Raw genomic sequence first — 24,185 nt, forward strand, 5'->3', positions numbered from 1 at the left:
AACAGGCACATACCAGGAGCAGACACAACTGCAGGTATGGGAATGAGGAGTCTGAGCAGCGAGCAGAGGAATTGGGGGGGCAGCACCTCTTTGAGTTTACTCCTCAGCAGCTGGAGCAAGGAAAGAACCTACTCATCTTTTTCCTGCAGTTTGAGGAAGAGGCATTTAGCATGCTTAGTTTTCTTCATAAATGAGTATGATTGCAGCAATAATATATCTTACTTCTAGCAGCAAACTGTCCTTCAAACAGACCAATTCTGCAAGGTCTGAAAATCTGGCTCCCTGTTTAAGCAATAGTGTGAAAAAACCCAAACAACTGGGTTTTCTGTCTTGCCTTATGTAGTTAATGTAAAAGTCTATGGGTTAGTATCACAGCTGGCCTGAGGTGCAGTCCTTAAGCTGAAAGAGGAGGCCTTAACACATCCTCCCCTGCAACAGATTATGTTTGTATTTAATACTTGTCATTCTGAGAGCAATCTTGTAATGGAAGAAAACCAGCACTGTTTGTTGACCCAGCAAAATATAAGTATTTTAATCTTTGATGAAAAATTAATGTGACCAATAAATAGTAAGCACATACCAGATTTTTCTTTCACCTTTCATTTGTCTTGTATTACTTCAGCTTGTATCAGCTCCCTTTACCAGATCAGCAAGAAAAGCAAAATAAATGAAATACAAGTAATGGATCAAAGACAAGACAAAATCCTTATGTATTAGAACTAAAGGGAAGAAGCTGTTAGACATTTCCACAAGCCTATGGATTCTGCTATATATGAGGGATCAATGAGTTCTCACCTGCCACATAGGTTAGAGGGATTCAGTTGGCCATGGATACTGGTAGGCACAATGCATTATAGAACCCCCTTCAGGAGGCTGATTTCTAAAATTTACATTAAATCAGTTTCTTTTGCTCTTTTGATTCTGTGTAGCCATTCTGTAACCTTGCTCTGAACACGTTTAGCACCTTTTACTTTCAGGTTAAATTTACTTTCCAAGTTTGAGCACTTTTGGTATTATGCAAGTGTTGTCCCTTAGCCTGTCATCTTTTCCTTCTTGAAGTATTTTTAAACAGCAGCAGGTTCCCTGAATCGAGCCCTTGTTTTGCTGGATGAAACAAACCACACTCTCCTAATCTTCCTTTTGGCAGCCCTTCTTTGCATCTGTTTTAGTCTGAATATCTCTTTCTCTAATAGCACTGACCAAAACTATAATTATAGTCAACTGCGGCTGCCTGCAGCTTGTGCAATAGAATCAGTATCTTCATTTTACTGCTGGAATGGACATTGACAGGAAGTAGCTTAAAAGTGATCACACTTCGACATTTAAAAGTTTTATTTTCTTTCCTTTGGTAATGAAACTTCCTTTAATTAACATCTCCTTCTGCATAGATAATTAGAAACTAAGAGGTGATCTAAGAGGGCATCTAAGAAAACCTAAGAGGCTTTTCTCTTTCTGACTTTGCATAAAGAGAGATTATTTTATGACTATTCCTCTTAATTTCCTAGTCTGGACTCTTTCTTTCTGCCTTTCAAAATCAGAGGAAAGACATTTTGTCAATTTTGCAAATATGATATTTTCACTTTCTCAAATCCATGCTGCACTGAAATCATATTATTCAAAATACTCATGGATCCCTCCTAGATTCATCTGTGAAGAGAATTATCATGTTCTTCAGTCCATCAAAACGATCAGTTAAAACCTGCTTGTATTTGACCCAGTGCTAATTCCTCTGCTTCCTATCAATAAGCCCCTTTGATTAAAATCCTGTTTCCTAATTTAGTGAGATCTCATTCCACTACAGTTCTTATTCAATTTTCTGCTGTTGAAGTATCATGCAGTGTTCCACAGCCAATGCCTCAAACTTCCTGAAAATAATTTTACTTTATATGGAATGCTGCAGGAACACATCCATAGTAGTTAGGATTTCTGACAAACTGCTGATTTTTTTTGAAGTAACTAAAAACTTCAAAATGAAATACCTATTGCATCTCCAAGTGAATATACCTATTGCATCTCCACATTTTAAAATGGTTTACAGAGGAGAAAAAACTCATTAGTGCCTGATGACAGTGCAGCATTTGCAACACTGAGGATCAAGTTAATTGGAAGGCATTCAATACAAGCACCTTGTGAATTTATGTACACAGATGCCTAAAACAGTCTGAATTAATTACTCTATAGCTCAACTCATTTCCATATGTACTTTCAAAAGCCAAGCTTAAGAAAAATACTGTTATAGCAGTAGAGGGGGAAAAGGGGTGAATGAAGATATGACAGCAGCTTCCAGCAAAAACAGTATCACCACAAATCCAGATCTTACCCTATTTGAAATAAAATCCTCCAGAACATGAGGTTTTATTTATATAAAAAAATTAAATGGAAATGTTATCACTTTGTTCACTAAAGGTACCTGTCCCCTTAGATAATACTTGCCCCAAAAAACTGTGACTGGAAACTTATGAATTCAGAATAATGCCTTTGATATCTCATGGATGATGCTGTGACTTTGCTCTTTGCAGAGAAGTGTGCAATGTATGTTATTACATGAGACTACCTGATACTGTTTGTTTTGACTTATTGTGCAACACGGTTTAACCCTGTACAATGTACTTCTACCAGAATAATGTTGACATTTCTTCTTTATATGCTTAAATCATCTCACACCTATGGGAAATCTTTGATCTCATTATTCTTCTACTTAGTTCTTAGTAATTGGAATGCAAAAGAGAGGCTGTATAAATGAAAGCTGGATTATAATCATAAATCTCTGCCTTGTGTGGCAAACTTAAGGAGAGAACTCAGGATGAAAAGGATGAATATCTGAGTAAAATGACACAGGTCAAAATTAAAAATATATCAAATTAAAGAAAAAAAAAGAACAACTCAATCAAATGTTTTCTTGCATAGTCCAGAACATGATGAAGCACTTCCAAGGATCTCAGCTGTCTGCCCCATAGCTCCTTTCCGAACTGCAGTCTAATAACATTTTCAATGTTTTAAAACAAGTACAGAAGGTGACTATCATAATAAATGTTATTTTTAGTAGATAATGGCAGGCGATTAGTTCCAAACAGCAAAGTGACAAATGCACTGATTTTGGTGAAACTGGATGCTTTAGCTACTGCATAGAAATTACATTTTATCCAGTCAATATTCTCATGTGCGGTAGCTGTCTACTACAAGACAAACATTCCCCCACGCACCTGGCAAAGAATCTTATTAACAGGTACGTGCCAACATGTGACAGCAGCTGTGTCTACCTCAAATTTCACTGCACTGTTTTGAAAAACTCCCATGTACCTTCCTGTTGTTGAAAATGCTGGTTGAGACACTGGGTTGTCACAGCTCACAGGATCCCTCATGGCATATGCAGGAAGTACAGACAAAGGAATGGGTGATAGGACTGGACTAAGCTCTAAATGTTAACTTCACAGCCCTGACATAATTTCAGGAGAATGCACATATGAAAGTTGGAAGACAAAAGGAAATTTATATAATTTGATGCTGCAACTTCTAATTTTCTTCTTGACTAGAGCTACACCTGAAGTCTGGCACCCAAAACTTAAGTTTCCCTAAGAAACTTTCTCATTCATATGAACTATTTCAATATTTTATTTCCTTTATCCTGTAACTGGCATAGCTGTTTAAGTGAAGTTTTGGGGCTCGGGATTACTTTCAAATAAAGAGTTAATCAATCTGAAGTTATTCCCATAAAAACAATAAGCAGAAAGTTCTAAAAATACCAGATAATGTTGATAATTTAATAGGCCATTTATAGTCATCCAGACATTTTACTCAATACTGTTATGTACAAAATCCACTAAAATAAAAAAACAAATTTAAATGTTATCTTTCAGATGTAAAAGTGCAATTAACACAGGCAGAGTTTTTGCAAGAATATTACATTTCTATTAAATTCACTGCCTACAGAAGAGCCTAACAGGTATATTGCCTACACTAAAGTGAATGAGGATTTTTTAAATTAACTTTGAATAAGCCTGGTAGTTGATAAATAAAGGTTTTCTGCCACAATCATAGCACATAGATCCAAAAATGCATTGCACAATTGTTTCCATAATTTTCAGTTTTACCGACTTTAGAAATTAAAGTAGAGCAACAGTAAGATTCATTAAGCTCAAAAAATAATTGACACCTTAAAACCTTGTAACAAGTGTGCACAAAACAGCCATCCTGAATGGCTTTCCCCAGAATTCTGATAGCTTTCCAAAGATGTTATTTACTCTGAATCAACATTCTGCCTTTACAGTACCAAATGGATTTTCTGGAACAAGATTTACATTTATCTTTCATGCATTACTTATTCATAATTTGGAAAGAAACGGCAAGCCTTCATACATGTCAGCCTTTAATTTTAACCAGTCCTGAAACCTCTGCAAAGCTGATTTTTCTTGTGTTAATATTCTTGCAGCTTTTCTCAGTTTTTCTTCATTTCGTTCTAAATAACGAATTCCATCTGTCTGCAGCTGATTGAGTTTCTCTTTACGGCTTTCATCCAGAGGTATGTCTTCATTCATGAGAGGGTTAAATCTGAAATAACTATCTGGAGGTAACAGTGCATCCAGCATGGTGTGGACTTCTGTATGGAAAACAAATGAAGAAAACAGTTAAACTCACACGAGAGAGTCAAACAGTCCTGCAAGTGATCTGAACAAAAACTGCTCTGGAATGACACAGTAAGAGTAAATATGTGCTGCTTTGCTGAGTAAACATTTTTCTACCACTGCCTCATCGAAATCCCTTTCTCATTAGAAGACTTGTAAATGACCTTGTAGCTCTGTTTACTCTGGAAAACATTCATCTTTTATTCCAAGACAACTTCACTGGTATGACAATTAAGTAAAGTTTGTAGCTATCTAGATTTTTAATTACATTCCATTCCTTAACAACTAAGAGCATATCCTGAAGAGCAGGAATGTAACTTCCATATTCCCATTTCAGGATAGCTGTGATTTGTTACACTTAGTACTGACAGAAGTAGGTATTATGAAAACAACAGGTATGTTCACAAAAATATGTAGGACTAAAGCTTTATTTTGTTTACAACTATTAATTTTTAAAAAATATATTACGATATATTTGAGCTTGAATTTAACATGCATTTAATTTAAAATATTCAAGTTAAAATTATATGACTTCAGTTAAGTACTAAAATAAAAAACTATGTAAGGCATTTATATATTCTTTTTTTATAACCTGTTTCTTTCTCCCTTTAGATCTTTTTGTTGGCTCACTTAAAATTCCATTTCTATCACTTCCTTCAGCATTCATTCTATCTTCTTTGTATTGTTACCGTGTTCCTCCATTCTTTTAAACATTTATTGTCATATAAAAAGTTTGAAGTGAAAAAAATATCAGGTATAAGATAAAAGCAAAAGATTCTTGTAAATCTGAAATAATCTTGTCTTGGCCTCTCCTCCTGCAAACTACTCAGCTATGTCTGTTCTTGTCTCACCACATCCAGTCTTTCTTGCCCTATTTAATACTCTCCCTTTTTTCCTTTGTAATACAAGTTCCCATTTGCTCAAATCTACTCTCTTCTCTTTCAATTTCTTTTCCTTTGGTCTCCACAATGAACTTTCCTTTCTTCCTTTTCCCTTCAAATTTCTTGCCTCATTTTTCAGCTGCAATGAAACTTTCTGATAGAAAGTGGACAGCACATATCTCCTTCCCACAATTCCCACTGCCTTTCCACAGCTGCGCAAAATCCAAAAGGCAATCCTAAATCTAGTTTTCTCCAACTCGTGACAGTCAGCTGACAGAGACCATACAGCAAGGGAACTAGACCATAAGACCATTTCTTGTTCCCTGGCTTTTTGCAGTATCACTTTCCCTTGTAATGGGAGGGGGAAATTATCTGTGTATTTCCTGTTTACCAAAATAAAACAGATGTAAACTGCTAGTGACAGAGTTCCAGTGTACTTCTATCTAGGAACAGAATTTTATTTTAGAAAACAGATGCTTGGCTCTTCCTGACAGCAATGGAAATCATCAGCATTGGAAGATACAGTACAGTCCTTGGAAAAGTACAGGTATAAAAGCATATTTTCTGAAGGTGTTGAAAATAAATGTTCTATATTAACTACTAAGCATTTCTGCATTATGGGAAAAACAAATAAAATAGAAGAAAATATTTAAAAATTAATTCCTGAATATGCCTTTCATCCTAAATGTCAAGTAAAAATATTTATCCTAATAGTAATACTGGTACTAAAACTATACACAGTAAGTTACAAAGAGACATGCTTCAATTCAGTTTCATGAGGCTGGTAGAGAAGAGAACAGGAAAGACAAAAGTTTGAAGATTGTTCTCTGAATTGGAACTATAATTCTAAGAACCATAAATAAAATTGAAGACAGTCACAGTACAAGTGTATCTTAAGACACCAACCTTCTGTATCAGTTGCACTGTTGATAACATTCGTCAGTTTGGCTTTCAGACTGGTGTGTGTGACATTGGTCTTTACCTCACTTTCGTACCGACCAGTGCCCAGCGAAATCAGACACTGCAGTGGAACATTGGGCCAGAGACACTTGCACTCATGAACTGCCAGTGCAGAAGGATTGTTTAGGAGCAGACCTCCATCCTGTAAATTAACAAGAAATACAAATATTGGTACTACACATAACATACAATCACAAAAGAAACTGCAACTGTAAATCAAACTAGCATAGCCCTGATATACAAAACCAATGAAAACCCATAAGCATTAATTTCCAAGTTTTGTGAAATTGAACTGAATCTGTTTGTATGATAAAGCAGCTTCCTAGCTTGGCCTTCCAGGCACTGCCAGAGCAGCTGCTGGGGCTGTGCTCGGTTCTGCTGCATTATATACAAGTGGTATGCTGAGACAGCAGCGTTCACTGGAGTTTCTAGAGAAGTTATGACTTCATTTTTGAAGACCTTTTCAGTAAGACAGATACACATATTAACAATTTCTTAATCAAAAATCTGCCCCTTGAAATGCTTACTAGTGATATTACAAGGAAATTTTCTGTAACAAAACCCAAATCACTACCTGAAGATCCCAAAACAAATTAAAAAAGAAAAATCACAAGAGCTAAGCTTGACCAAACCTTACTTTGTAAACATAGTCATTACACAGGATGTTACAGCTTTGATTTAAGAGTTAGAAAGAACTTAGTGAGCTCATCTGGTCCAACCGCCCTGCTCACACAGGGTCAGGTACATGCTGCCCAAGGCCATGTCCAGTTGGGTTTTAAGTATCTCCACAAATGGAGACTCCAAAATCCCTGTGGGTAACCTGCTCCAGTGTTTGACCACCCTCACAGCAAAATATTTTTCCTGTGTTCAGATGAAATTTCCTGTGTTTATATTTACACCACTGCCTCTTGTCCTACCAGTGGGCACTACCAGGAAGACCACGGCTTCCTCATCTTTCCCTCCCATTCTTGATTGGTACACATTCCCTTCCAGAGTCTATTCTTCTCTTGGCTGAATAGTCTCAGCTGACTCAGTCCCTCCTGACAGGAGAGTCCCTTAATCATCTCTGTGGCCCTGAACTGGACTAACTTCAATAGACTCATGTCTCTATTGTACTGGGAAACTGGAGCCAGCACTCCAGATGTGGCCTCAGCAGTGCACAGAGGAAGGACCATCCCCCATGACCACTGGCAGCACTGTTGCTGATGCAGCCCAGGATGCTGTTGGCCCTTTCTACTGCAAGTGGGCATCACTCTTGTTGAGCTTGTTGCCCACCAGCACCCCAAGGTCCTTCTCTGCCAAGCTGTTTTATAACTCAGTGTAATAAGACTATTCCTCTGTATATGCAGGGCTCTGCCTTTTGCCTTTTTCAACTTCATGAGAATTACTCAGTCTGTTGAGGTCCCTTTGAGTGGTGGCCCAACCATCATGTACCAGTCATTCCTCCCATGTTTGTAACATCCATGCAATCCCTGCAGGCATACTCTGTCCAGTCATCCAGATCATTAATGAAGACACTAAATAGAATTTGCCCCAGTATAGGTACACCTCTAGTGTCTTGCTTCCAACTTGACTTTGTGACACTGATCCCAGCTTGGGCCTAGTCATTCAGCTAGTTTGTATCTACCTCACTGTCTCTACCTAACCCAACTTTGTCAACTTGTCTATGGTATTACGGGAGGTAAGTGTCGAAGGCTTCATGAAGTTGAAGCATCCAATGTCTTCTACTTGTCTACCAATTGCAGATGGCTGCCAGGGTTTCTCAATCATGAGTAAACTACTTTGTAAATCCGTGCTGACTACTCATGAGCACCTTTTTGTACTTCATGACTTTATAAGTCCTTTTCTGGAGAATTTCCTCTACCATCTCCCAAGGCATTGGGGCTGAAGTCAACAAGCCTGAAGTTCCCCACAGCTTTCTTCTTACTGTTGCTGAAGACATGAATGGTGTCTGCTTTCCCAATAGCCACGATCATTTCAAAATAATCAAGTCACCTAACAATGGCATCAGCCAGCTCCATCAGCATTCACAGGTGCAACACATCAGACCTTACAAATTTACGTATGACCAGCTCATTTAACTGCTCCCTAACCTGGCTCTCCTCCCCCAAGTACAAGTCCTCCTTGCACCAGACTTTAGCTGCAGGGGCCTGGGATTCCTGAAAGCCGTTTTTACTGGTGTAGACTGAGACAAGGGCAGCATTAAGCATCTTGGACTTTTCCAAATACTTTGTCACAAGCTCTCTTGTCCCAGTCAGTAGTAGACCCACATTTTCCCTAGTCTTTTTGCTGGTTTTGTACTTTTAGAATCTTTTGTTGTTGCCTTTTATATCCCTCTCCACACCAGCTTTTGTTTCCCTAGCCCCACCTCTGCAAGACTGGACACGACATCTATACTTCCGGATCATTGTCCCTCCTACACCTTTTGTACACTTCCTTTTTATGTTGGAGTTCAGTTAGGACATCCTTGCTCATCCCTGCCTGCCATCTTTGCTTGATTTCCTGCTTATTGGGGTGGTCCTTTGCTGATTTGGAGGGAGTGATTACAGACTAACAGCCAGCTGTCCTAGACCCATCTTCTCTTCAAGGTCATAGTCCATGTGACTCTTCCAAGCAGAGCTCTAAAGAGGATGAGGTCTGCTTTCCTGAAATGTAGTGCTCTAATCCTGCCTTTTCCCCCTGCTTCCTCCTGACCTCCACTGTCTCACAGACACTATAGCCAAGGCTTTCTTAAAACTTTCATATCCCTGACCAGTTCTTTATTCTTCATAATCACCAGGTCCAGCAAAGCATCTTTCCTTGTTGGTCCACCATAACTAGGACAGCTGCTGTCACCAATGCACTTGACAGATCTCCTTTGTGGCTTGAGCTCTTCTGTACTGTCCTTTCATCAGGAATCAGGATGATTCAAGGTCCTGTGAGGACCAGCCCTGGGAATATGAGGCTTCTTTAAGTCGTCTGAAGATCAGAATTCAGCCCAATATTACTACGAACAAATGCTACTCTGGAATTGAGGAGAGACATCTTTTGCTAGCAACATCTAGTGTTAAAAGTTTTAACATTAAAAGTGTAGGTGATGAAGCTGGGATAAAATACTTCAGGACTAATAAGAATTAGTGTGAATGACAGTAAGCCTGAGACGCATTCAGATAGTGAGATTTTTGATTCACCGAATCTTAAGGAGTACATTCAGCACTTCCTGGAAGTAAAATGACCACTCCAACCAAGAAATAGATTAATTCGGAATTTGAATTAAACAGAGCTTTTTTTTTGGTTGCCTAAAACCAGAAGTCATAAAGGCAAAACTTAAGCTTGAGAACATTACCAATAGCAGAGATGAAGATAGATGTATCCATTCAGAATCTATACAAACAAGTAAAATATAAAAGAAAGACAGTATTTACTATAATAGGTATAATGCAAGGACTCCCTGTATTCTAAAGTTCCCTTTTCTGACCACCACATTACTAGAACAATAAGGAAAAGCAACTCTACCCAGGAATAGCTTAGAATAAAAAAGGTTTTAAAGATGAAAAACATTTTACAGAAACTCCTTGTAACTACAGCTGTGCTAGATACATAAAACTAGGATTACTGAGCTTAGTTTTTTGAGTTTGCTTTCTTTTAATTAACCTTTCATTTCAACCTACAAAAAGCTCTTTGAAGCCTCTCTGGATACCATCCACCTTGCTCAAAACACTAAACACACTGCTAACATGAATGGTCTCTTCAGTGCCTATCATCCTTTGCTCATGTTTAGTCTAGAAAACTAAATACAAGGACATTTTTGTCCTTTATATGATTCCCCATGAATCTTTATCTAAAATCTTAATAATTACCATAGTGGTGCTTAATTATTTCTTTAAATCCTAGGTTTAAAACATGCTTACAAAATACTTTCCACTGATACTGTCAATATAATTAAACATGACTGCTACACCATGGGAAAATTAGTGTTATCTGAAGTTTAAGGGTATATTATAGTAGAATGCTACAATATTTTTGTAATACTGACAAATAAAAGATCAAAGGAACATAAAATATACGTACCAAATGTGTTTGTGATGATAACTAATGGCTTTGTGTAATGATTTCCATATTTAAACATTCTCCAATTTAGGTTTATTGTAATGACAGTAAATTCCTAATGACTTGCAGTTTAGACACAACTTCTAGCATTTATACAGATAATAGACACATGTCAGTTTTTGAAAGGTAGAAGCAGGACTAAGAAAGGCAACTGACTTGTTTCTTCCCTTCCAAAGAGACTATGGGTGATAGTAACCACATCCTAATCAATACTTCAAATAATATTACTCTGTTAAAAGCCATGTTCATCATACTGCTTTTGCTTACGATGATCAACTACTAAAGGAGAAAATAATGCTGTTAGTTAAACTGTAATATTAAGGACTTGGTGAAGGAAATACTGCAGTAATGTTTTTAAATCTGCAGCTCCAGAAACAATACAGCTAATTATGCAAAAAGCTGAAATTCTTGTGAAAAAGTATTTTCACCATTTTTAAAATTAGTTACGATTTCATTTATGTGCATTCAAAAAAAATCTAAACAACAAAGAATTTTCCATTCTCAAAATTAAAGAACAGAAACCAACCCTTCTGTTTCTGAATAATTCCTCTAACTTCATAAAACTGGAAAAAAGCCCATCCCAAGATGTCTACTGAACTAGCAATCCAGAAATATGAAAGCCAGATCTAAATATTTTAAAATTAATTTTAAGAAATCATGACATATAACTTCTCCATGCTTGCCCTTGAGACACAGGAACAGAATTCCCAAATGACTGACTTGACAGTTTTGCACAAAAGATACTGAGATCACAAGAAACTTCACTGATCCTTGTTTTGGAGAGCTGCTAAATCTGCTGTCTTAATTTTTTTTCTCATTCTGTTAAATTTATTCTATAGCTATAAAATACTATATAAATGTATCTAAATTATTTATAACTTACTAATTACAATATCTTATTGTAAGCATTGGGCTTTTAAAATATATTTATAAAAACACATTTACCAAAATGCTATAAACATAAACACTGAATGATTGCCAATAGCATGGAATGCCTTGGTAACTAACAACAGCTTCCTCATCCATGCTAGATTCCATGAGCTTTCTTGCCACTCTGAACTTCTGTGCAATTAAACAACTGGAAATAAACAAGGCAAATTTATCTGATCTACAGCTACAGAGATGCAACATCAATCCCTGTTTGTCTCAAAACAAAATAATGAAAACAAAATAAGGATCTTTATCCCATAAATGATGGTGCAAAACTCTTGTTGATATAAAGTGATATTTTCACTTTATACTATAAGCTTTAAGCTACAATTCAAATTCTACAAAGCATTGCTAACTTTATGCGCAGCCCTAAACCTTTTTGGTTCGTATTAAGTTTATCAGTTCCTTTTGGACAGATGGAATGTCTTCAATGTGTCACTCCTTTCCTCTACATTGTTAGCTATGTCCCTATGGAATGGCGCTGCCTGTGTGCACACAGAGTCCATGTGAACAGAAAAATCAATAAATTACACATTACCGACATACACTGGGCCTAAAAGCAAAACCAATAGATCAAGAGAAGTGCTTATCCCCTTTTTTTCAGTATGCACAAGGCCAGACTGGGGATAGATACTTTGTGCAGCTTTTGACACCCAGTTAAAAAACACTGAAGAACTGGAACACATACAGTAAAGAAACACTAAGATGGTTTGGGGCCTGAAGCACATAACATATGAGACGAGACGCAGAGAAGTAGGTTTGCTTACCCCGTTAAAAAGAGAAAGCCAAGGAAGAAGCGAATCATAGTGTTCCACTATCTAAAGCAGAAACACCCAGATTTTTTCAAAAAGTACAGAATAAGAGCTGGAGCAGCTGTGGAATCTCCACCCTTGGATATTTTCAAAACTAAGCTGGGCAAAGTCCTGAGCAACCCAACCCAACTTTGAGGTTTAGCCTGTTTTGAACAGGAGGCTGGACCAGATAACCACCTGAGGCCCTCTCCTCCTCCTCTAGTTTTCCTAAGAGTCTACTCTATTTAAAGAAATACTGCATGAATCACAGATGTATGCAATTTTAGCTGTAAAACAAAATTACATCTCAAAATCTATTATTATTATTAGAATTTTAATTTTGTCAGTCCAGTCTCAGTCTTGTAGAAAATGCAAATTTGTAGTGGGAGGAGAGGTTCCGGTTAGCCATTTAAGAAAAATGTCTTCACCAGAAAACATTAGAACACACTGAAGAGGGAAATGGTAGAGTCACCATTCCTGGAGGTATTTAGAAGACATTCAGATGTGGTACTTAGGGATGTGGTTTAGTGGTGGACTGGGCAGTATTAGGCTGGTATTTGTAGGTTTTTTCTAACATAAATGAGTTTATGATTTACACCTTGCAATCTTTAACAGAAAGGGTAACTTACAGGAACTCTACAAATGACTAAACTGTTGACCTATATCCACAACAGGTGGAACTGGCCCAAGCTTTGACTCAGGTCTCAGTGTTGGGCAAACAGCCAGGGCAGATCCCTTTCTTTCTGTTCTCCCATTCTTGGATTATCTGGCCTTGCCTACATTTCACCCTCTCTTCTCATTTAGCTAGATCTCAATCCAATCGCAAACTCTCTTTTTCACTTCCCAAACACACATTTGTCATCCCTTCCCTTCTCTGCTGCTATGCTCAGTGCTGTGGCAAGTGCCAGACACTGCTTCATCTGCTGAACTTTGCAAAACCATTCTACACTTGAGTCAACTTAATTTGCTGGCAGTACACCAAACACAAAGTGCTGGAGTAGGAATGCTAATGCAAAGAGATACTAGAAAAGGGGGCATAACTCTCCCGATGTCATCAGGCAGGCAAGCAGCAAAGCAAAAGGCTTCTTAAAAAATTCTAAATGAAAAATATGTATTTCTAAATTAAAAATAGTGGAAGTAATCAAGTAAGTTAATATTAAAATGGAACATAATACAACTGCAAAATTGCTAATGATAGCAAAGCAGTGAACTCAGGAACTGGGACATTGTTTTCAGTCTTTCGTCAAATGCTTTCCAGGTGGTAAATATGCAGTTGTTCTGTTTTATTTAATATCTTATTCCCAGATGAAGCCAAGGAATTTTTTTCACACAGATTTTTTCACAAAAATTCCTTAATACAACAGTAACCATATTTTTAGAGCTTGCTGGTAGGTAACAAGCTGTAGCTAGTATTTTCTATCAGTGTTTTGATAGTTGCAAAAGGGTCAGGCAAGGCTCCCCTGTGACTTGACTTATATATCTTTAATTATTTAAAGCAGGAAGAATGCACCTTTTGTAAACAAATGCTCCAATAAAAACTCTGATGGAGATACCCTGCTTGCACAGTTCTAGAAGTAAAGAAAGGCCTGGTTAAACACTGTGAAACAGATGGGTGCAAATTCTACAATCAGAAGGAAAATGGACTGAGAAGTCTGCAAGAAAGTATTCCAGAGCACATGGGAGCCTGGTAGCACAGGACTTTCTGAAAATCTTGTCCTATTTAAATAATTATGGTGAATGGGCATGAAGTCACCAGTGACATACTTAAATCAATACTTTGAAAATAATTATTTGAAATTAAAATACTAAAATTGAAAAATTGTACTATACTTTACCACGGGAGAGCAGCTGTTTCTCACAAGAATATTCTCCACATTCATAGGCTCTCATTGCGCTTCCTAATTCTGTCAAACTCAAGTTGAGCCTTGTAACCGTTCTGTATAACACCTTGTGTGCTGCACAGTTTCATTTAAATTATCCTAAACTTTGCGAATAAAATAATCTAGCACTGAATGAAGGATATATAATGTATGAAAGCCAAGTCTGGGATTTGGAAGCTGAGTTTGTTGGCTCCATAGTAACCACTTCACCTCACTGCCTATGCAGACATGCTTTGCATTTTAGTTCACTCTTACGGACTTGCTCTGTTGTTTACTTTCACTGTCTTTGTGAAAAAGCGGAGACAGAATTAGTACAAAGCTATCACAAGACAAGACAGGCTAAGTGGACTTCTGAAAAGTATTTTTTAAATTCTATGCTTATAGTCAACATAAATATCATAAATATGCAGCTTAAGGATAAGTCTAGTTGCTGCAAATGAGTTTGAGTTGCTGCATAGTAATAAGGGGTTACTTCTTAGAAAAACTACAATAGCTACTTTAAAAACATTTACTCTATTTTCCAGAAGTAATGGGCAAAATCAGTCTATAAAATCATCTCAATACATTTATGTATGTAGCAGCAAACATCCTCCGAGTAGAAGACAGGAATGAGAAAGGGGAGAATTCTTTCACTACCTAAGGTAGTAAGGTCTATCAAGGTAACTTCAAGATTCACATCCCAGCCTAGTCCTCTCACTGCTCTGGGCACCCAGTGCCATTATGAAAATGTCAGTACTTGTATCCTAAGTTTTAAGGCTTGCTCAGCAAAGCACCACTGGGCTAAAAAATTACAGTTTTTGACAAGTGGTTTGTGAAAAAAAAATCTATACATTCGGATTTAACTGTACAATAAACTAGCCCCCTGTAGCTTCAGCACAAACATAACCTTTTCAATACAAAGATTAAGTGATTATGCTACTCTGTTATATATATACAAATATGTTTGAAATACACATGAATTATGGCTTTTCTCTTGGGAGTAATCAGCCAAACTGATCACAGTATTACTAAGGATGAAACTGGTGAATAGAAGCTCCCAGTAAGAAAGGCAATCTTTATTTTCCTTAACAAACTATTTGGCAAAATATAAAAAGTTTTATAAACATGAAACAGGACAGAAGCAGAACTGTTTTCATCTTGCTGAGAAGCAATGGATGGTGGTGTCAATATTTCTAACAAATCTCTGTCTAAAATGCAGTGACCAAGAACAATTTGTTTTTGCTTCATTCTAACAGTATGTTCCACTTTGCTGTTGGAGTGAGAAATTTATTTAAATAACTTCAGTCATTTTTTATAAAGCATACATTGACCTACAGTTGTCTCCTTATACAAATATTTAATCCAATTTATCCAGAAGATTCACCCTTGCTTTAAAATCATGCTAAGAAGCAGACTCCTGGGGTCAACTACATACAATTATAATACATTCTGCACTATATTGATTCCCTGCAGAGGCCCTAATTGGTGACAGATATAAATGCCATCCTACACACCAAATTTCTAACAATTACAGAAAGAACCAATTCCCTTATCTAGGGAGAGTCAGAATGCTCCTTTAGATTCCTGAAATAAGCACCTTGTGCTCATTATTTTGAAATGCTGTCTCAAAATTATGATGTATGTTTAAATTAAAAAATGAACACTTAAGTTACTAGAAAAATACACACTTAAGTTACTTGTCATAAAGAGTGCAGTGAAAAAGGGATTTCCCTTGAACTGGCATTGGGAAAAATTCTAGAGAAAACGTTTGTACAGAATATGAAAATTAAATGCATTGGCATTTATATTATTGAATGACACCAATATTAAATTTCCATTGCTGCATTATTTTACATTATTTTTTTAAGAAAATATGAAGGTGCATTAGCTATATTTGTACTTCTGCCACACCAGTTACAGAGACATTATACTAAGATCACATGACAAAATGTAAAAACTAAATTCAATAACATTTGAAAATTTACTGAAAAGCTTCCTTTTCAGTTCAACTGTTTTCCCATACAGTATTTATAACTTTTCCCCCTTAAAAACTAGCAACACCATAATGCAATTGGCATACACCCAAATGTCATGATCGATGCTTCCAAGAACTGTCAATACTATTGCTCTTAAATACAAAACATTTGATAATATATTTTACATTCATTAGAATGAATGCTTGGCTGAGGTAGACTTCTAGGTGATTATCTTGAATTATTAACTCATCCCAGTGAGTCATTAATTCACATAAAATGACCTGCTGCTCTGAAGACATCATTGAATTTATGGATTTATATCAGATACAGAAAATGTATGCTTACAGGGTACTGAGGAAGTTTGCTAAATATTACTAGACATCATGGAAGGAAGAATTGTTTGGCAATAAAATATATTGTCAGATATTTCATTAAAAGCGTAAGTTGTGCATGACAGATCTAAGTACATTAATTATGCAGCTAACAACAGCACACATCACAAAAACAGTATGTATTGTAACCATGTTTCCCTAATGATGAATTGGCTGTGATATTACAAGCAAAGATCACAGTGTGTAACCTGATAAAAACTGGGCCCATGGCTGAACCTACATTGACCTCAGACACAGGCCCAAACTCGGGTTCTCTTATGACACCTTTGAAACACAGGTAAGTTAACAGTACAGTTTAAAACCCCAAAACCAAAACAACCAACAAGATCCCCCAACCCATGGGTCTGAATAAAATCCTTCTATATTCATATAACTCCAGGATACTCAAGTCTAGAAGTTTTGTCCTTGCTGACAACATTCAACTTAGGAAGCATGTAAATACTCTATATGCTATGGCAGAATATACTGGACTAAGGAGAAAGGTGCACCAAACAATTACATTAACATGAAACCTCTACAACTGAGCAAGGAATCCCAGATATGGAGATAGCCAAATCTTTGTGAAATGTGACCATGTTAAATTTTCAAAATTTCTAAATTCTTTAAATTTTATTTCCCAAGATAACAATGGAAATATTTAGACTCAATACATTTTTACATCATTAACTTGATCAATGCTATTGCTATTACATATTGATATTAGTTTTCCTAATTAATTGGTCTACATTTTTAGCTGCTAGCTTATTAAACAACAGTAAAATGTCAGGAACTTCAAAATACATTGAGAAAAATACAGAAAGACTAGCAGTGACCCATAGGGAATGTAGGTGGCTCATTATTGGATATATCAATTAAAAATGCTACTTAAAACATGTTGGTCATTCATCTGTTCAAAATCATATAACAATCAATGCTGAAAGCTAACTCTACAGTCAACTGTCAAATCTAAATGTATGTACAGACTCCACTAATTTCTACCTTTCACATTGCAATTTCAAACTGAAATTGGATTTCCAATTATAGCCCTTTATTTATAGAATTATGCAAGCTACCTAAATTTCTTAAGACAATTTTATTCTTTACATGTTGACTCAAACATTACATTTCATTTCACTGCAACTGAAATGTATGTTTGCAGCTAAAGGATTTGATCTTAAAATGGACAAAATGTATGAGATAAAGTGAATTCACTGAAGATAATTGCTATGAAGCATTCAGGATTTGGACATGAACTACCTAGTACCTGAATCCACACAGTAGGGGCAGGTGGATGGGGAGTAAGGACTGAAGGAAAAGTTCTGCACTTTCTCAAGTCCCCTAAATTAAGAAGTACATGACTAAATGACAAAATACAGTTGGTATCAGAATCATCATGAAAAAGCTCTGAATAGGGAACTATCACACAATGATTTAAACCACCAACATATAAATTGCAAGGCAACATATAAAGGCGAGTAATGCTAAGCTGTATCTTCCTCTGAAAAAGGAAACACATCATACTGTTAAGGTAACACGGGTTCCAGCCTGACCAAGTTAACGCCTCTGAATTTTGTTTCTGATTTAGAAATGCTAATTTTGACTCCAATATATCATTCAGTGTTGTGAAATGTGTCTTGGGTCATGCAAAAAACACACTGAATAGTCCAGTTGCAAGAAAGATTACTCAAAATGCAGCAGGTACAGCAGAAGGCCATTAGGATAAACAAGAAAACAGTCTGTTCTGAAAAACTGAGACAGACTCACATATTTAGACTAAGAAAATTTAAAAAAAAGATGAGTGTCTTTATATAAGCATCAGACATATTAAGCACCAGACCACTATATATCAAAATCAAGCTTTCCTTGAGGGAAGAGGCAAAAGTATATCAATAACCACACCACATATCCTTGGGCTTTTATTTGCAATGAACATCACAAGTCCATTTTCTTTAGAAATGTGGCCCCATTTAAGTCAGTGTTGACAAATACACAACCTAGGAAAATAAAAACTATAAAGAACTGAAAAACTTTTCTTTTTGATCTAAGAAATTGTGGCTGCAACATCAGAACATGAGTGCAGAACCTACTGAGTACAGAGCTTACTGAATGGACTCTGTTCACAATCTTCCACTCTACGCAGCCTCCTCTGATCTTACACGATTTGTTTTATAGCAAATATTAGCTGGTCAACAGTGTCACTGGAGATACATGGACTCAAAAGTCTAAGTAAAAACATAGTTAAATGATTACAGCTTATTTGAGAGCAAGGTTTTGTTTCTTCTTTTCAACAAGCCCTCTGAAGACTACATTAGGAAAACATCGCTCTGAAACAATTGAGATAAAAATCAGAATGCTTCCAAGTTAAATGCCTAAACAACAGACACTCTCAATTTCATTATACTAAACAAATCTGCCAATAATATGTCACTTAGCAAGCCCCTGCAGGGAATCTTACAAGCAGTCTGCTCTGCAAAATACTACTGGTACAGTAACCACAGCAATTTCACAAAGGCTGGTAAGCTGCACAGTGCACATCCACCTTCAGAGCTGTTATACAAACCTATGGAATCCATTAGGGAGAAAGAAATGCAGATACCCATGTAACTTACATGTGCCAGTAAGTTCCCTCTTCCTTAAACAGTAAGCAACACTGCCTTGATTGCTGTAGGCAAACGTGCATGGCAAAAAGTAGACAGAGAAACAAAGAAAGAGTTGATTCTATCATTGTGAGAACAAGATACACCTATTAAACCGCAGCCTGCATAAGCTCTGGTGCATACTGATCACCGTGGCACATCCTAAGAATGAAAAGAACTTCAATGTGACCTATATGCTATGTCTTCTCAGAGCCTGGGAAGCACCCTTGAATCTAATTTTAAAAGCTACCATGTAAAACCAATTAGGGTAGGATGCACTAAGCAAATCACTTTTGAAGGCCTCTCCTGCAACAAGCTATAAAGATGAATTGGCTTTACAGATTTGCTACCTAATAAAAGTTTGAAAAATATGTAGAAACCATGAATTATCTTTTTCCAATGAAGGTGTGACTTCAAATTTTAGTTATAACTATTGTACTACAAACATTTTTTTTTTATTTTTAGGTTGTATTCTCATCACACATCCTGTTACACGTGCTTTATTAAAACTCCACTAACAGACTAGGTGCCAATTTAACTGCTTTACTATCTGATCTTGCTCAAAGAAAACACAGTTATTGGAGCAATATTATACATCAACATCAGCACTATAATAAATGGAATTGTAATACAACCATGCATTCATGGGAAGCCATCAAGAAAAAGGTGATCAAGTCCTTTGTATTAAATTCAGTGTATTCTATTTCAGAAAAATCTGTGGCTTTGTTGAATTTACCACACAATCCCTGTTGCCCTTTGAATTAATCCTGTGGGATAAATTTAGTTTGTACTGTAAAAGCCATTAAATGAAGTGTGCATAATGATTTTCTTACATTCTAAATTGTTCTTTTAATTAATTTAATTAATAATTTCCTCAGCATACTTTATTGTCTACTGAAGTGACATTATTAAGTGCTTCAAATGTTTTTCACAATACAAGGAAAAAAAAGGGAAAAAGAAAAAGAATATATACAAGAAATAACACCCCTCTGAGGGAAGTAGAGGGAGAAAAAAAAGTCACTGGATGTAGCAGGACTGGGGAGAGCCTTCAGTACTTCAAAAATACATTTTAAAATAAAGGAACTGACATGCGGCAATACAGCTTCTATAATGTAACATAATGTAACATCATGACCTGGTCTCTTAACTTGCAGGGTTCCTGGAGAAGCATGTTACAGGGATTAAATCCCTTTGAATGTTAATGTGTTCCTCTTTTGAACCACAAAGAATATTAATCCTACTCCCCTCATCTACCAACAGCTGCACTGTTTTTTCTTACTTGACAGAGCGGAACCAGATAGCATGGCATGATTGACCCAAATGTAAATATTGCTGTTTGCAATAACTGATGGCTTTTTGCAGAAATTTAACAAACCAAGTCATCAGCTCACCTGCAACACAAATAAGTGTTCAGGCACCTAGAAACCTCTTTCTAAAGAATGACATCAGAAAAACTGTAAAACGGATTTATTACTTTATTAAAAAAATAACACGCTTTACACTGAGACAGCCCAGTACAGGAAATGAAAGTGAAATGTTTCAGTGAAAGGGCATGTGTGTGTACACAAATACACACACACACATGTAACTCTACAATTATGGAAAAGCAAGTCAAAGCCAACAGTTCAGTTCAGCCATGACTCCACCACAGACATCTGGAGTCATATCTAAGAACTTTAAGAATTCATCTCAACCCTATACATAACTCTCATTCAGCTACTTCATCCAGTTTGTGAAAGGACTCTGATTCTAACAGAAGCTAGATAACATAAGACATGAATATGTAGGATGACTATTAAAAAATCCACTAAATTTCCATTATCAAAATAAGTATTTTCACACATTTGAAGAGCCTTCAGCCAGATGAACTGCTAGAGTGTTTCTCATTCTGATTTAAATGCACAATTGAAAGCTAATATGGAACACAATCTCTATATAATGCTTAAACAGTCACAAACTTGAAAGCTAGGAAACAAATATTGTACTTAGTATTCTGAATTTTCACATACATTTTAGATAACTCTGTTCTTGGAATTGTTTAGAAATATCAACACTTCAGAGGGAGGCTATATATAAACTGGTAAGAAACTAGCACAGTTAATGTTCAGAAAATAGATTATGATTAATGTAAGTTCCCAATCAATGAAAAAATTCTTAAAACACCATCTTTCTGACACTATACTGCAATTTCGAAGCCTTTGGCATAAATTATTATTTACACTTAATGCACACTGTGCTGATGCCCTTTTTAAAAATCACAGTACTATCAAAAACATCCAACAATGTTATGCTTCATTTATTCATGTAGTTCAAAAGCAGTTCAATCTGCTACACAGTGTACATACAGAAAAGAGCAAGAATTTCCATATACATTACATATATGCTACTGGCCAAGGAACTTAAAATTACACTTGCAGTGCATTTTCAGAATAAAGATGCTTAAAAAGAATCTACTATTCCCATATTTATGGTATGAACTATCAGAACAAAGAGTTACCAATATTAACATATTGGTAAGAAAGCTATTTTAAGAAGGAATATGACTGCATTTGGGATTCTATTTATTTTAAAATATATTTATGCATATGTACTTCTTTCAATTCATGTTGATTATTTCAGCAGAGGTAAAACTCTTGAATATCTTGCTTTTTCCTATGAACTCCCATTAACTTAATTCCTATGAACTTTCCATTAACTCCCAGGAAAATAAAAGAAGCAGTCTGCTACATGCACAGAGGCTCTTACCCCAGGGTTAAAACAAGGCAATTCAAGGTTGTTTCAGAGTGTGCAGTGGATTTATAATCTCTGCTAGAAAGCTGCATGAAGACAGTTATAGTGCATTTGCCATGCAGTAACTTGGTACCTGGACATCCAAGTACCCCCCACACAAACCCGATAATTATGGAAAAAGAGATGTGGTAAAAAAAATGTAATCTGGGGAAAGAAAAGCATGTCAGACATGAAAGGTGGTTTCTATAAGAATTCAAATGTTTAAACATTCCTGGCTGGGAAGAAGAGATTTTTCAGATTATATGAGCAAGTTTGAATCCAAAAATTTAGCATCTACAGTACACAATTTAGCATCATCTACAATAAACTGCTTCAGTACTGAGAACATACTCAGTTCTCTATGGCTGACAAAGGTGAATTGCATCCTAAGCCCTAGCTTTCTAGTAATTATAATGCATCAAATAGAGAAGAACAGTGAACTTGGGAAATGGGGTTTGTAAGATCAGATGGAAGGGCTTTGTCCAAAGACTCTGGAGTAAGGAAAAAAATAAGTAGACTTTATTCCAGTCCTGTGTGTCTGAAAATACTGACTTTATTGACACCAATTATACATTCCCTAGTCTGGTAAACTGGACTTGTAAGTGAACATAGATGAAAGAGGTACCAGCCTTACTGCATTTCACACAAGTCTGGCAATTCAGAAACTATGTTTGGATGAAGAATTGTGTAAAGCACTGTGTAGAAGTTATAAAATCATGTTGTTTATTCAGCTATCCTTCATATAAAAGCACAGATCAATTTCCAAATACTTTCAATTTAAGGAAAGAAGGGGTGGAAAGGTGAAAGAGAAAGAAAACTTCTTTACGTAGATTAACACTGACCCATCCAATAAGTTACGGAGCAGTTTGGAACAGCTCCCAAGGCTAAAGCAGCTCCCTTCCCAGTTTTGCTTGTACAGATGGAAGATGAACACACTTCAGGATTTCAAGCAGTGCTTTGGCTTGGAATCTGATGTGTTATTCCACTTTTAGTTCTAAAAACCTGTCAGAACTTATTTGCTTATTTCAGATAGTAGTTGATTAAAATGTTTTGAGGATAACAAGATGCACCATACCAGGAAGGCTGTGGGGGGCAGGCAGGGAAGGGAGGGAGGAAGAGCGCCCTAAATGAAAAGGGGAAACAATAAAATGAAAGAAACTTCAGAATCTCTTGAACTGGAGTCTCCCTTCCTGAGCCTGAAAGTGAGCCCTTCCCCTTCCCCCCTTAATTTCTATGCAGCTTTTAGATAGCTGAATTATTTCATCACCTTATAAATGTTGAATCAAAATATGAAATATGCTGTTTTTATACAGATAAAATTCTAGCTGTTTGTTTGCTTGTACACATGGTGGTTTTTTTACTGCCTCTTAATCTAACGATTTTTTCTCTATTTCATCTTATAATCATTTATCTGTTAGCCTTTAAATTTCAGTATTACTCAAGCACATTACAATGCTAAGGATATTACACAGTGTTCTAATGGACAGCATCAGAAATTCTGTATGTGATCCAGGTACATCTTATTACTCAAAATATGCTACTTGTTTTCCAGCATTTGAGGCTAATGCCATCATATGAATTAATACAACAGAAATGCAACAGATGCTTCCATTAAACTTAAGTGTCAATCCTGTGCTCTCTTTGTTGAAGGTCTCTGGTTCAGTCACCCTTTGTAGTCTTTTCTGCCACAGATCTGCATCAGGTATTTATTAAAATAAATACTAATAGTTTTTAATTAGTATGCATTGCAAGAAGTATTCTTTGAAAACCTGAAGAACTGCAGAATAATACAGGGGCACTGGAGGATAAAAAGCCAATGGTTAAAAAACTACTAAAGAAATTCATTTGCTTTGTTCTTTACTTATCAGAGTTACCAAGAGAGGCTGTAATATAATAAAACAGCATGCAGTGATGATAGGAGACACTGCTTTATCCTCAAAGGAATTTCTTTTGCAGTTGTCCTCTCAGTGTAATCTTACTTCTGTGGCATCTCTTACTCTTCTTACTAGCCCAGAAGTAGGGTAAAGCTGAATAAGCTATCAATGGAAAGAATTAAAAAGTAGACCATAAACTGAATTTGTGCACTAACAAAAAGAATGCTGAAGTGTATAATCTGGTTTTTTCACATTTTACAATATTGTTAGATTTTTAAGTTACTCCACCTATTTAGAGAAATAATGCTCAGCAAAATACCAGTTGCAAGCAGGAAGTCAGAGGCAATTTACAACTCATATAAGGTTTTCTCCCAGGCAGAGAAGAAAGCAATAGCAGAAGAGCTCAGGTTGTATTGAGAAGACTAAG

The 24,185-nt window shown here is 36.3% G+C and overlaps 1 protein-coding gene across 1 annotated transcript in view; it reads right to left on the reverse strand.

Moving 5' to 3' along the window:
- Nucleotides 1-503: 503 nt before the first annotated feature.
- The window catches only part of PNPLA8 (patatin like phospholipase domain containing 8), a 39,069-nt gene continuing 15,387 nt past the window's right edge, over nucleotides 504-24,185 (reverse strand). The window contains exons 8-9 of the mRNA XM_005426335.3: nucleotides 6,410-6,605; nucleotides 504-4,597 (exon numbers count right to left, since the gene is read on the reverse strand). Coding sequence (XP_005426392.1) covers nucleotides 4,323-4,597; nucleotides 6,410-6,605 — 471 coding nt within the window. The 3' untranslated portion in view covers nucleotides 504-4,322. The remainder of the gene's footprint in view (nucleotides 4,598-6,409; nucleotides 6,606-24,185) is intronic.

Source organism: Geospiza fortis, unplaced genomic scaffold (assembly GCF_000277835.1).
Source record: "Geospiza fortis unplaced genomic scaffold, GeoFor_1.0 scaffold429, whole genome shotgun sequence".
Lineage (NCBI taxonomy): Eukaryota > Metazoa > Chordata > Aves > Passeriformes > Thraupidae > Geospiza > Geospiza fortis.